The sequence below is a fragment of the Coenobita brevimanus genome, chromosome 97 (genome assembly GCF_032717465.1).
Source record: "Coenobita brevimanus isolate Jiangsu-jjx chromosome 97, ASM3271746v2, whole genome shotgun sequence".
NCBI lineage: Eukaryota > Metazoa > Arthropoda > Malacostraca > Decapoda > Coenobitidae > Coenobita > Coenobita brevimanus.
This window is the reverse complement of record NC_137050.1, coordinates 34,662,531-34,675,409: the sequence shown is the minus strand read 5'-3', so window position 1 is coordinate 34,675,409 and position 12,879 is coordinate 34,662,531. Positions and strand designations below refer to the sequence as shown.

Here is a 12,879-nt window from a genome sequence, read left to right as displayed (position 1 = left end):
TGCACCATATATGCCTGTATATGCCTAACACATTCCATAATCCTGCCCAATCCAGCCTTCTCCAAGTCCGGTAAAGCAACATACAGTTTTTTATTCTTTGCTTTGCTCTTCTCCACTACTGACCTCATGGTAGATGTCTGGTCTGCACACCCCACACCATTTATAAATCCACTCTCTTCCTTACCTGTGTTAAATTCTCTTATGCTACACAGCCTTACTGTAAGCACCCTAACATACACCTTTCTTGATATGCTGTGTACTGTATAATAATCCTTCTTTGATACTTGTATTCTTCATTACTTCCATTTCCTTTATACAGTGGAACTATTATTTTCTTGAATCTTTGTGAACATCCTGTCTCCCATGCTGGTCAATACACACTATGCATATTGCTGCCAGCCACATCACCACCATATTTCAACAGTTCTCCACTAATGCCATCCACTCTTGGTGCCTTATATTGCATCAGCTTATTGACTGTTAATTATCTCTTCCTTCACCATCAGGCCATCTGCTTCCTTCACAATCTCATAGTATTTCCTTTTTATCATTTTTGTACTGATCATTTATTTATCATCCACACTCATCATTAACTCGCTTTGTAGCTTCTTTTATTGTCCATTTTCCTTTCTCTTTCATTGTCCTATATTCCTGCTTCCCTTTTTGCACATACTCCTAATACACACTTCTCTGAAGCACTTTCTTCCATGCCTCCTTTATCTCTTTCATGGTTACACATATATCACTATAAAACCAACCAGTATCCCTCTTTTCACAATTTCCTTACCAGATACTGCTTCTTCTACTTCTGTCATAAGCTTCTTTGCAGCTTTCTGTATTTCCTCTATATCTTTCTCCTCAGGTAGTTCCACATTTAAATTCTCCTGTTTGCCACAACTTTAACCTAAATCTTTCAGCAGTTTCCTTTTTCTCCACTTACCTGTCCTTATTTTCTCATCCAATACTGGTTTTTCATTCCTTTTATATTTCCATTTATTTCTAATTCTGACCTTTGCCAGTATTGCAAAGTAATGCGAACTTGTTAACAAACCCTCTACTGCTTTTGCAGCATTGAAAGAAAGAAAGTGTTGTGGAAGGAGGTAAAGAGAGTTAGATAGGGTGAAAAAAGAAGTTAGTAGGGGAGAGAAACATAAAAATGGTAGATTGATAGGGGTGAAGGGAGAAAAAGTGGGCAGATGGAGAGAATACTTTAACCTCCAAATTCCGGGCTATTTTTAATGCAGTCATCACCTCACTTCAGGCAATTTCCCGGAAACCACTGAAAGTTGCTTGTTTTCAGACATTAATATCATGGAAAGTATAGCATTTTGGGAAACTAATTAACAACCATTTTACTTATCAACTCTTCCTCTTGCAAATAAAAGTATCCTGAGGTCTGTAGGTCACTGCATTGCTGAGTAATGATGTGGGGAAGAGGACTAATTTTAGGCATGAGAGCAGGACTTGTTCATGTGTCTGCTCATGGCACTGACTATGGCTTTGCTGTCATTGTGATAATTTCTCTACTGCTAGATAAAATATACAGTGTTGCATCCAAGGCATGCCATCTGGCACTATCACTGAGCCCTTGTCTAGTATCCTTGGAAAGAGGTGTGGCAGGGGTGGATGATGCAGTTGGGTACAGGCGGCATGGATGGAATCAGACAAATAGGAACCTGAAGACATCATTGTACAACTGGCAGAGGCACAGGACAGACTGACTCTGACTTGTGTGCCATAGGGGGAATCCCTCCAGACCTTTGAGTGCTGAGATAAAATGGCGGCTGGTTCAGATGGTGGCGGGAAGACACTTGTGTATAGCCGCTACCTGGCGGCCCTGCTAAAGCCTGATTGTGACATGTATAGACATTACCCAGCGAATGGGGGTTAAGGAACTGTTAAACAGAGAGAATGAAAGTAATGGAAGTATAAGTGGCTGTGGAGTGGCTGGGAGATGAAGGGTGGTGAGAAGGGAGGAAGAGATCAGTAGGATGGAAGTATTGGAAGCAGTGAAGAAAGTCAGAGTGGAGAAAGCTCCAGGAAGTGGTGGAGTATTTGGTGAAATGCTGAAGCATGGGCGAACGATAGTAGTAGAATGGATGTGGAAAATGTACAGATTGGCCTGGGAGGAAGGTAGTGTCCCAGAGGATAGGAAGTCAGGTATACTTATTCCTGTGTTCAAAGGCAAAGGGGGAAAAGTAGTGTGTGGTAATCATACAGGCATATGTCTTCTTAGTGTAATAGGCAAAGTATATAGGAGGATACTTACTGATAGAGTCGGGGAAATAACAGAGGAATTAGTTGGAGAAGAACAGGGAGGTTTTAGGAAGTGAAGAGGTTGTGCAAGTCAGATATTCATCCTTAGGTCTTTATTTGAAAAGTTTCTAGAGAGAGCAAAGAAGTTGTATGCAGCCTTCATAGATTTGGAGAAAACATGTGACAGGATGGAGAGACAAGGAATGTGGAAAATGTTAAGAATATTTGGAGTAAATGGGAAGTTGTTGAATGCTCTGAGGAGTATGTATAAGGTGCTAAGGCTGCAGTGCATGTGGATGGTGAACTGAGTGAATTCTTCTATCTTAGTGTTGGATTGAAACAAGGATGTGTCATGTCTTCTTGGTTGTTCAGTCTGTGTATGGATGTGGTTATAAAAGAGATACATGGTAGGGCAGTGGATGTGTGGGTGGCCCAAATAAGACAGGGCTGTGTTTGGAAACTTCCTGTTCTGTTGTTTGCAGATGATACTGTGTTGTTAAGTGAAGACAAAGAGGAACTGCAAGATATTGATTGAGTTTGGGAGAGTGTGTATGAAACAGAATCTAAATGTGAATATTGGGAAGAGTAAAGCTGTGGTTTTTGAGAGAAGTGAAGTCACTGAATGTACAGTGAGGTTGGATGAGGAGGAAATGGAAAATATGAGTGCATTTAAGTACCTGGATAAGGTAGTGAGTAAAGATGGAATTTTGGAGGATGAAGTGCCAGAAAGGGTACAGCAAGGAAGAAAGGTGGCTGGTTCTTTGGAAGCAGTGATAAGATGCAGGGAAGTGAGCATGGAAGTGAAAAAGTTATTACATGACGGCATTGTGATACCAACTCGAATGTATGGAAGTGAAGGTTGGACATTGTTGGAAGGACACAAGTCAAGAGTGAGAGCATAGGAAATGAGTTATTTGAGAGGAGCTTGAGGTTACATGGAGAGACAGACTGACAAATCGGAAATGAAGGAGCGTTGTAGTGTGGATGTGGATGTGATAAAAGGTGTTAGGAAAAATACATTGAGGTGGTTTGGCCATTTGGAGAGGATGAAGAGCCAGAGACCAACTTGAAGATGTGTAGAATGTGTGTGAGTGAGGCTGAGGGAGGGAGGGGGAGTAGGAGACCGAGGATGAAATGAAGGGACGGAGTGGAGAGGTATATGAGAGAGAGAGAGAGAGAGGGGATTTAAGCCAGGGGGAGGAAGTGAAATGATGCGGGACAGGGCAACATGGAGGCAGTTAGTTTGTGGCCACCCCTTACAAGATTAAGGCGTCTGGTGATAGATAGGTAGAACTCTTGTTCTGAAGCTTTGATCACTGCCTTTGCATATTTTTATCATTACTGTATGGTACTTAATCTAAACAAGGACCCAACACATGCTTCCTCGTATAGACCCATAACAGTACTCCACATGCCATCCAAGATAACTCTGTGCCTAAGTATTAGCAAAGTCATACCCCATGGCCTCTAGCTCTCTCACAACACAGCTTTAAAGTTGTCCTTCTGGTCACCATTCTCCTTTTTGGGATAGGCAGGGAATTAAAAGATGTTTGTATAACTGGAGAATAGAGTCGCCCAGTTATATCAGTGTTACATGTGAAGGCATCCCTGTTCAGCACCTACTGTGTGCTTTAATGTTAAGATTTTTGGTTACCTTGTGGATTGTTTACAGGGAGGGTGTTTTTCTTGCCAAATGGGCCAGTGTGGCTGCAGTACCGAGTGCGATCATGGGGCTTGAACCCACCTCCCACTTCTGAGCTCTTGGCCACTCCACCTGGTGTCTACTGCCCTGTTCATGAGAGGAAGTTTCTGCCCAAGCTCACCAACCAGTTCTCTGTCACAATGGAGACAGTCATAGAGGTGAGCAGGGTAGTTGGGCAGGATTAGAAAGTTGTATTAGCTTTAGAGGAGGAGGAGAGTGCTTATAATTTAATTTTTATACAGTAGACCCTCACTATAACAGACTAATTGAGGGAAAGCCTGATTCATTAAAGGTGATAGTCTGTTATACCCAAGGACCCCCCTTCCCAAGGTGGGATTTCAAACATGTTTGAAAATGAATGAGTACAATAGCATATTCTAGCACTGAAAATGTAAATTATACCCATTTTACACTAACTTGACCAATGATTTTGCCCTTTTTCAGTTTATTTTACACCCTTGTCATAGCACTTCTTCATGACTAGTACATTATTACCATAGTCTCGTATTACTACTCAGCAATCACAATGGGGAGAGGGCAATTTCAGGTTAGATTGGAGTAAAGAGGGTAGGAATCACATGTATTGCAATTTGTTGTGCCCCGTTTAATGGACATTATTCGTTATAGCCAACAAAATTTAGTTAGCTTCATGGCATTCGTTAAATTTGGTATCTGCCATACAGGGTCCGTTATAGCGAGGGTCTACTGTATTAATAGTATTTTTAATAATTTTGTATATTTAGTATTTTTTCTTTTTATGTTTTGACTAGCAGGCATTTTATGTATTATTTTTATATTGGTCTTACTTGATTTATTTATAAAAGAAAAATTAAACTTAGTACAGGTATTTACATTCTTCGTTAATGTGTCTGAGAGGCACTGTCACCCTGCCTGTCAGCTGTCAAATGATCATACCCAAGAACAAGGAAGCTGCTGCTCTCAGCTGGCTACCAGCCAAGGGTCTGGCAGGGATAGAGAAACTACACAAAGCACCGGCAGAGGAGACAGGGGTTGCAAAGTGTGATGTATGGAAGAGATTTGATAAGGGAAATGGTGTAGGGTTAGCTGATATGTGTTAATGGATTGACACTCATTTGATGGGCGAAGAAGTGTGGCAGAGTTCAGGAGAGTGTTAAGAATTGCTGGAGAAATTGATACAGTGAGAGATTTCAGCCTGAATTTGCTAATCTTCTGTTGTGAAAATACAGACAAAATTCTTCTACACCTAACCCAGATATGGAACTTTTCGCTGCGATGGGATGTACTAAACCCTCTCTGGCCAGTTACAGTAATCGTGACCCATAGAGGGTCGGAGGCCTTCTCAAACTCATTTGTAACTAGAGAGAGAGTAATACTGTATTTCATAGTATGTATTTAAAATTGTGCCTTATAAATAATGTACAGTACTTGTATAAAATATTGTAATATTTAACCATGAATACTATTTGATATGGTGGATGAGTGTGTGAGGAAGAGAGGTATGGAAGTCGGTGTGGCAGGGGGACTGACAAGAGATCCAGCTGTCAGAATGAATGTTTTGAGAAGAGGTGCATGATCGGGCTTTTGGCACCCGTTTTTAACTCTACAGCATTCGGATTGACCCTGTCGGATACATTTATGTGAAGCTGCAGAATGTGGTAAAAGTTTTTGGTGTATCAGGTAGAGCCAGGATTCTGGAGCCTTGAATGATGAGTGAATGGAAGCGTGTCCCATTGGAGTGGGCAAACTTAGGCTGTCTGAACGTTGCTACTCCTCACCCTGCCCTAGGGTGGGAAGGGAGGTCCAGATGATGATGATGATATTATTTGAGTTTTTTTGGAAGGAATGCAGATATTGTGAAGTCTGCAAATGATATGCAGAATTTTGGTTGCATTCTTTCATGATCACTTTTTGTGCTGTGATTTTGCATTTAAAGGAATCTACATCGGTTTGAAAGGAATGTTGAACACTTCTTGAGATGCTGATTATTTTGGCAAAACTAGATAAGAGGTCCTTGTCGACTGTCATTAGAACCAACCTGGGCTGTGGAGTCGTTACCCAAAACACCGAACTCCGACTCCGACTCCTTGAATTCTTGTGTTTCAGACTCCAATTCCGACTTTATTTACCATGATGACTTATACAAGATGTCATTCCATCACAACCACATAAATTGTCAACCCATGTTTTAGCTACATTGTGACAGAATGATATTTTCTTAAATTTGCTGAACATGGTGCCTTTTTACATTCTGTTCTTGTCATATGCCGACAGATGGCAGCACCTATGTTTATGTTCAACATAAACGAAGAACAGGAGAACAAGAAACAACTCCTAAATAGAATGTGGAAAATATGAGAAAGGAAAAAAAAAAAGAACTGCAGCAGCAGCATGAAATAAATCCGGAGGAGCTGTCGTTCGAAAGGCAACAGCTCCACGGTACGTCTACATCATGTTTAAAAATTTCTTTACTAGCAGTCAGAATCAGAGTCAGAGTCAGGGCATTTTTACCGACCCCGACTCCGACTCCAGCATCACCATGATTGTTTCCGACTCAGACTCCAGCTCCATGACTCCGACTCCAACATATATAGTTAAAATTTAGAGCATGCTTGAAATACCTGTATGTATTGGCATAACTGCAGTACTTAATTCCTATGTTGATTTGTTATTTACATTCATGGTGATAGGTGGGGATGCTCCCCATCCACTCACTCAATGTAGTGCTGCTTTAGGTGTCTGCCATTTCTTCTTTTCCCTCCTTCCTCTTCTGTCTTTCTTTCTTTCATTCTTTCCTCTTCCTTCTGCCTATGAGTGACTTTACACTCCCTCTTCTGTCTCTTTCCTTCATTCTTTCCTCTTCCTGCTGCCTGTGGGTGATTCTACACTGAATGACAATCCAAATGGTTTCCTGTAAACCAGGAAATCATTTACTGTGCTGGGTGGTAACCATATTACCAAATTATGGCACCTGGTGGTTTAGTGGGCAATTAAAGCTCTCCAGTCAGATTGAGCCTGTGTAGGTTTATATCCAAGGGATGGTTGGGGTTTATTGCTCACGTAATGCCACTCAGGGATCAGTGAGGCTGGTCAGTCTCATCTTAAATGTCAGGACCAATTTACTTAGCCCCGGGCTCCTACATTCCTCATGGGGCAACATAAGATTGGATGATGGATGGATGCATATTTACATTCAGGCTTTACCCAGATTTCTGCAACAGGACATATTTAGTGTGTGTGAACCGTGGCTGGTAATTTAAGACAACTGAAGTGAAATGAAGTTTGATCAGAGACACATTGCTATAAGGCTTAACACACTAGTCGCAGCTTCCTTCACCAAGCCATGTTGTACTGTATTATTTCCATGGATGCTTCAGGTAGTCTTTTTTACTAACAGCAAAAGTACTGTGCTTATAGATGATAACTTATAGCTGTACTGTCATAAATTAGTGAAGAATTGTGGCAGCCATGTCATTTTCATTTAGTATAAGGGATAACCACTAGCCCCATATGTAAACAATCAACCACCCTATCGAGTGTTTGGTGATTAATCACCTGCACTTGACTTGGATTAAACCAATATGGCGATTGGTTACTGAAATCTGTGGTGTCGCACTGACATTTACCTCAGCCCACAATAATGTGGAGCCCACAAAGGCCAGAGAACAGTCAGAAAATACCACCATAGAAAATTTCCTCATTTATTCTTAACATTGGCTGTAAGAGTGCCCATCTTAAGGATATGATAGTAAGTCTTGTCCCAGGTCTGGATTCTACGAGTATAATGGTGAAAGGAACGGGGGGGGGGGACCATAAATGCCCCCACCATCCACCCCTCTCCTGGTGAAGACTCGAGGTGCCTGGAACCACTGTCTGACTCTCTTCTTCTTCATTTCTGCAGCATTCGCGGCCTTTCCTCTAACTTTCGCTCTGTTGAGCACCACCTCTCCTCCTCTAAACCTCACCTTCTTTTTCTAAAGGAGACTCAGCTGTCTGAGGCAACTGACAGCAAACCCTTTCCTGTATCCTCCTACTTTCTCTATACTCATTTCAAAGCCAAAGGTGGCTGTTGTGTATATATACGCAACAACTTATCTTGCTCTCGTGTTCCTGAACTTGATTCTTCTGAATTCTCCACACACTGGCATCGGCTTTCCTGTCATTCTCTGACTAAATATATCTGTGCTGTTTACTTATCCCCTAATTCTACTGACTATCAAAAATTCTTCGACTATCTTACTTCTATGATGGAACACATTCTATCCATTTCTCTTTTCTCTGAAATCTCCATTCTTGGAGATTTCAATGTTCACCACCACCTTTGGCTCTCCTCTCCTTTCACGGATCCACCTGGTGAACAAGCCTACATCTTTTCTATCCTTAGTGACCTAGAGCAGCTTGTACAGCACCCTACCCGTATCCCTGACTGCCTTGGAGAGAACTCCAACATACTTGACCTCTTCCTCACAACTAATCCTTCTGCTTACTCTGTTAATCTTTTCTCTCCATTGGGCTCCTCCAATCACAACCTTATTACCTTAACCTGTCCTATCACTCCGGTACGGCTGTGGACCCTCCAGGGAAACGTCGTCTGTGGCATTTTGGAGCCGCGGACTGGGATGCCCTCAGGCTGTACTTCTTTGATTTTCCCTGGAATGATTATTGCTTCCATGGCCGTGAGCCATGTGAGTGTGCCTTGCGCATTACGAAGGTTATTCTCTCTGGCATGGAAGCATACATTCCTTTCTCATATCCTTTGACTAACGCAAGAATGCCTTGGTTTAATCACGCTTGTTCTATTGCTGTCTGCAACAAGGAGAGGGCCTACAAAAGGTACCGGAGCCAACCCACCCCTGAATCACATCATCTTTACGTTTCTGCCCGGAATCGTGCTAAGTCTGTTCTTCGCTCTACTAAAAATAATATCATCCATACTAAATGCTCTCAACTCTCCAACTCGAATTCTTCCCACTCCTTCTGGCACCTTGCCAAAAATCTTTCTAACAACTTTACCTCATCATCTTTCCCTCCTCTTTTCTACTCTGATGGTTCTGTAGCTATTTCTTCTACTGATAAAGCAGATCTCTTCGCACAGACTTTCTCCTCCAATTCCACCTTAGACGATTCCGGTGCTGTTCCTCCATCACTTCCCCCCTCTGACTTCCTCATGGCTGACATTAAAATTTCTTCAGTTGATGTATTTTCTGCCATCACTGGCCTCAGTACTAACAAGGCATATGGGCCTCATGGGGTCCCTCCTGTTGTTCTCAAGAACTGTGCTTCTGCGCTTACACCCTGCCTAGGCAAACTCTTTCGCCTTGTCTGTCAACTTGTACCTTTCCTTCTTGCTGGAAGTTTGCTCTCATTCAGCCAGTCCCAAAGAAGGGTGACCACTCCCAACCCTCCAACTATCGTCCAGTTGCTTTAACGTCCTGTATTTCAAAAGTTTTCAAGTCAATTCTCAATAGAAAAATTTTAAGGCATCTTTCCTATCACAACCTTCTTTCCGATCGTCAGTATGGGTTCCGTCAGGGACACTCCACTGGCAATCTTCTCACCTACCTTTCAGACTCCTGGTCATCCTCCTTTCGGGACTTTGGCGAAAGCTTTGCCATTGCACTTGACATCTCAAAGGCTTTCAATCGACTCTGGCATAAATCTTTAATTTCCAAACTGCCCTCCTACGGTTTCTATCCTTCTATCTGTGCCTTCATCGCTAGCTTCCTTTCTGGTCGTTCTATAGCCGCTGTTGTAGACGGCCATCGTTCTTCTCCTAGATCTATCAACAGTGGTGTTACTCAGGGCTCTGTCCTATCACCAACTCTCTTCCTTTTATTCATCAATGATCTTCTAAGCTGTACATCTAACCCTATCCACTCATACGCTGATGACTCCACCCTTCACCTTTCCATTCGGTTCCTGCAACGTCCATCTCAACAGTTACTTCAACAAACAAGGGATGATTCTATGGCACACCTAATGTCTGACTTGGCTCGTATCTCTGACTGGGGTAAAAATAATATGGTTGTTTTTAATGCATCTAAGGCTCAGTTCTTACACCTATCAACCCGACAGAATCTTCCACAGGTATACCCACTAATGTTTAATAATATTCAGCTTTATCCTGCATCATCCTTGAACATGCTTGGGGTTTCATTTGCTCGGGACTTATCTTGGAAAGATCATATTACATCTCTTGTAAAATCTGCTTCCAAGAGATTGGGTGTGCTAAGCCGACTCTGCTCTTTCTTTACCCCTGCACAATTGTTGTCTCTATACAGGGGTTTTATCCGCCCCTGTGTGGAGTACAACTCTCATGTGTGGGGAGGCTCCCTACATACAGCTCTTCTCAATAGGGTGGAGTCAAAGGCTTTTCGTCTCATTAACTCTCCTCCTCTTACTGACTCCCTTCAACCTTTGTCTCTGCCACACTGTTGCATCTTTATCTCTTTTCTATCGCTACTTTAATGGTCACTGCTCCTCTGAACTGTCTGCTTGCATTCCTCTACCTCTACGACGGGCGTGTAGCACCTGTCTAGCAGCAAACTCTCATCCCTTTTCTGTCCAACTCTCTAATGCAAGAGTTAACCGTTACTCCCAGTCTTTCATTTATGCAACAGGTCAGCTCTGGAACTGTCTCCCTCTGTCTGTATTTCCTTCTGCCTATGATCTCCAGTCTTTCAAACGCAGTGTGTCCAGGCATCTCAAAATGATCGGATCTTGAATTTGGCTCTCTATTGTATTTTGTTTTTCTCTTTGAGGGAACTGTTAGTGCGGGCTCATGGCCTTTGGTTCCTTCTTCCTCGCATTAAAAAAAAAAAAAAAAATGATTAGGAAGAGGATCTCCAGGCAGAACCAGGCAGAACACAAACATCATGATGAAGTTAGGTTCTTTATTTGCTGATGTTTTGGAAAATACTTATTCCATCTTCAGAGGAAAAACTACTGTAGAGAAATATACACAGTTAAGATTTTTATATCTTATAACAATCAAAACAAGAATAAAAACATGAAAGTACGTAAATGAAGTCCATTAAAATACCGCATTTGTAATCCAATAAGTAAGTAAAATGAAGGGGGTAGGAGTAAGAAAGCAGAAACGTATTTGTAAAATAATAAGTAAAATACCGTAAAAAACTTAACGAGTGTGGAAAACTGAACAGTTCAGAGGAAACCATGTCACTGATTGAAGGGTTAAAACGATATTGGTACAAAGCTTCCATGATGGGAAGGTCCATGTCATTGCTGCTGCCACCAAGAACTGTGAAGTGGGAATGAGAGAAAGGATGGTCGTGATGTGAGTGGTCTCGTATTGCTGAGTGTGGTGGATTGGTGACTAACTGGCCTGTTCGAACTGAACGACCTAAGTGTTCATGGATTCTTGTCTTTAGGTGTCTCATTGTTTTACCTAAATATGCTGTCCCACAACTGGCACATGTGAAGAGGTAAACAACAGATGCTTGTAAGTGTGAGGGAATGGTGTCTTTTACCTTGAAAAAACTCCGAATAGTTTTTTGGATGTTAAACACAACTCTAAGTGACATTTGTGGGAAGTGTTGAGCTAGAAGTTTTTTAAGTTTGTTCCTGAGTGTGAAGCTAAGGGGTCTTGTGTATGGTATGGGAAAGTATATAGTGTTTTTCGGAACAGTAGTGACTTTGAGCTTTGAATCTATCTATCTCTCTATGGGCAGACATCTTAATCCCATATGGGGTGGCCACAAACAAATCGCCTCCACGTCGCCCTGTCCCCCACCATTTCACTGCCCTGTTCCCAGCTTACACCCCCTCTCTCATATACTACACTCCATCCCTCCATCTCATCCTTGGGCTCTCCCTCCCTCTCTCCCCATCCACCTCACTCACATACACTCTTCTCGTCAGTCTCTCACTCTCCATCCTCTCCACATGACCAAACCACCTCAGTGTGTTTCTCCTAACACATCCTATTACATCCACACCACAACACTCCTTTACATCGTCATTTGTGAGCCTGCCTCTCCGTGTGACCCAACAAGCTCCTCTTAAATAACTCATTTCCATTGCTGTCACTCTTAACTTGTGTCCCTTCAACATCGCCCAAGCTTCACTACTGTATGTTAGAGTTGGTATCACAATACTGTCATATAGTAACTTTTTCACTTCCGTGCCCACTTCCCTGTTTCGTATCACTGCTTTCAAGAAACCAGCAACTTTTCTTCCTTTTTGTACCCTTTCAAGCACTGCACCCTCCAAACTTCCGTCCTTGCTCATCACACTACCCCTGAAGCCGTAAAGAATTTATTCAGGGTCCTACCAATGTATGTTTCGATGAATCTTTTGGGTAAACCATTTTTAAATAATAAATCTGTAAGAAAATGAAGTTCCTTATCAAGATGAAAATAACTCGAGCATAACTCATAAGCTCCGTGGGTGAGAATGCTAAGTAGATTACGTTCATAGCTCAGTGGGAGGAATGAGGAAAATTTCATGCATAATCCAGTGAAGGTTGGCTTCCTGTTTAAGGTAGTTTCAAAACTATTGTTCCTACGGAGAATATTTACAGTATATCTAAAAATGCTAAACTATTATTACTTTCTAGGTCACAGGTGAACTGATGTTGCCATGTTGAGTATTCAAACTGAGAAACAACAGGACATGATCAGTAGATCTGAAAACTAAAAAGGTGTCATCAACATAGCAACGATAAAACAAGAGTTTAAAATCAGTAGGACTCTCAGCCAGCCAACGTTCTTTGTGGTAGCACAGGAAAGCATTGGCTTGTGTCAGTCCTAAAGGTGATCCCATGGCAACACCATCACATTGTTTATGTGCTTTATTGTCAAATAGAAATGTGATGTTCTTTGTTGCCAGTTCCAGAAGTTTCTTATACTGAGAAGAATCAAATCCATTACTGTTTTGCATACTGGAGAATAAATGATCCAAACAAATATTGATAGTTTTAG

General features: G+C 41.9%; 1 protein-coding gene across 1 annotated transcript in view; it reads left to right on the top strand.

Moving 5' to 3' along the window:
• The window catches only part of LOC145413653 (uncharacterized), a 204,735-nt gene that overhangs the window by 84,455 nt on the left and 107,401 nt on the right, over nt 1-12,879 (top strand). The window contains exon 6 of the mRNA XM_080283311.1: nt 3,929-4,116. Coding sequence (XP_080139437.1) covers nt 3,929-4,116 — 188 coding nt within the window. The remainder of the gene's footprint in view (nt 1-3,928; nt 4,117-12,879) is intronic.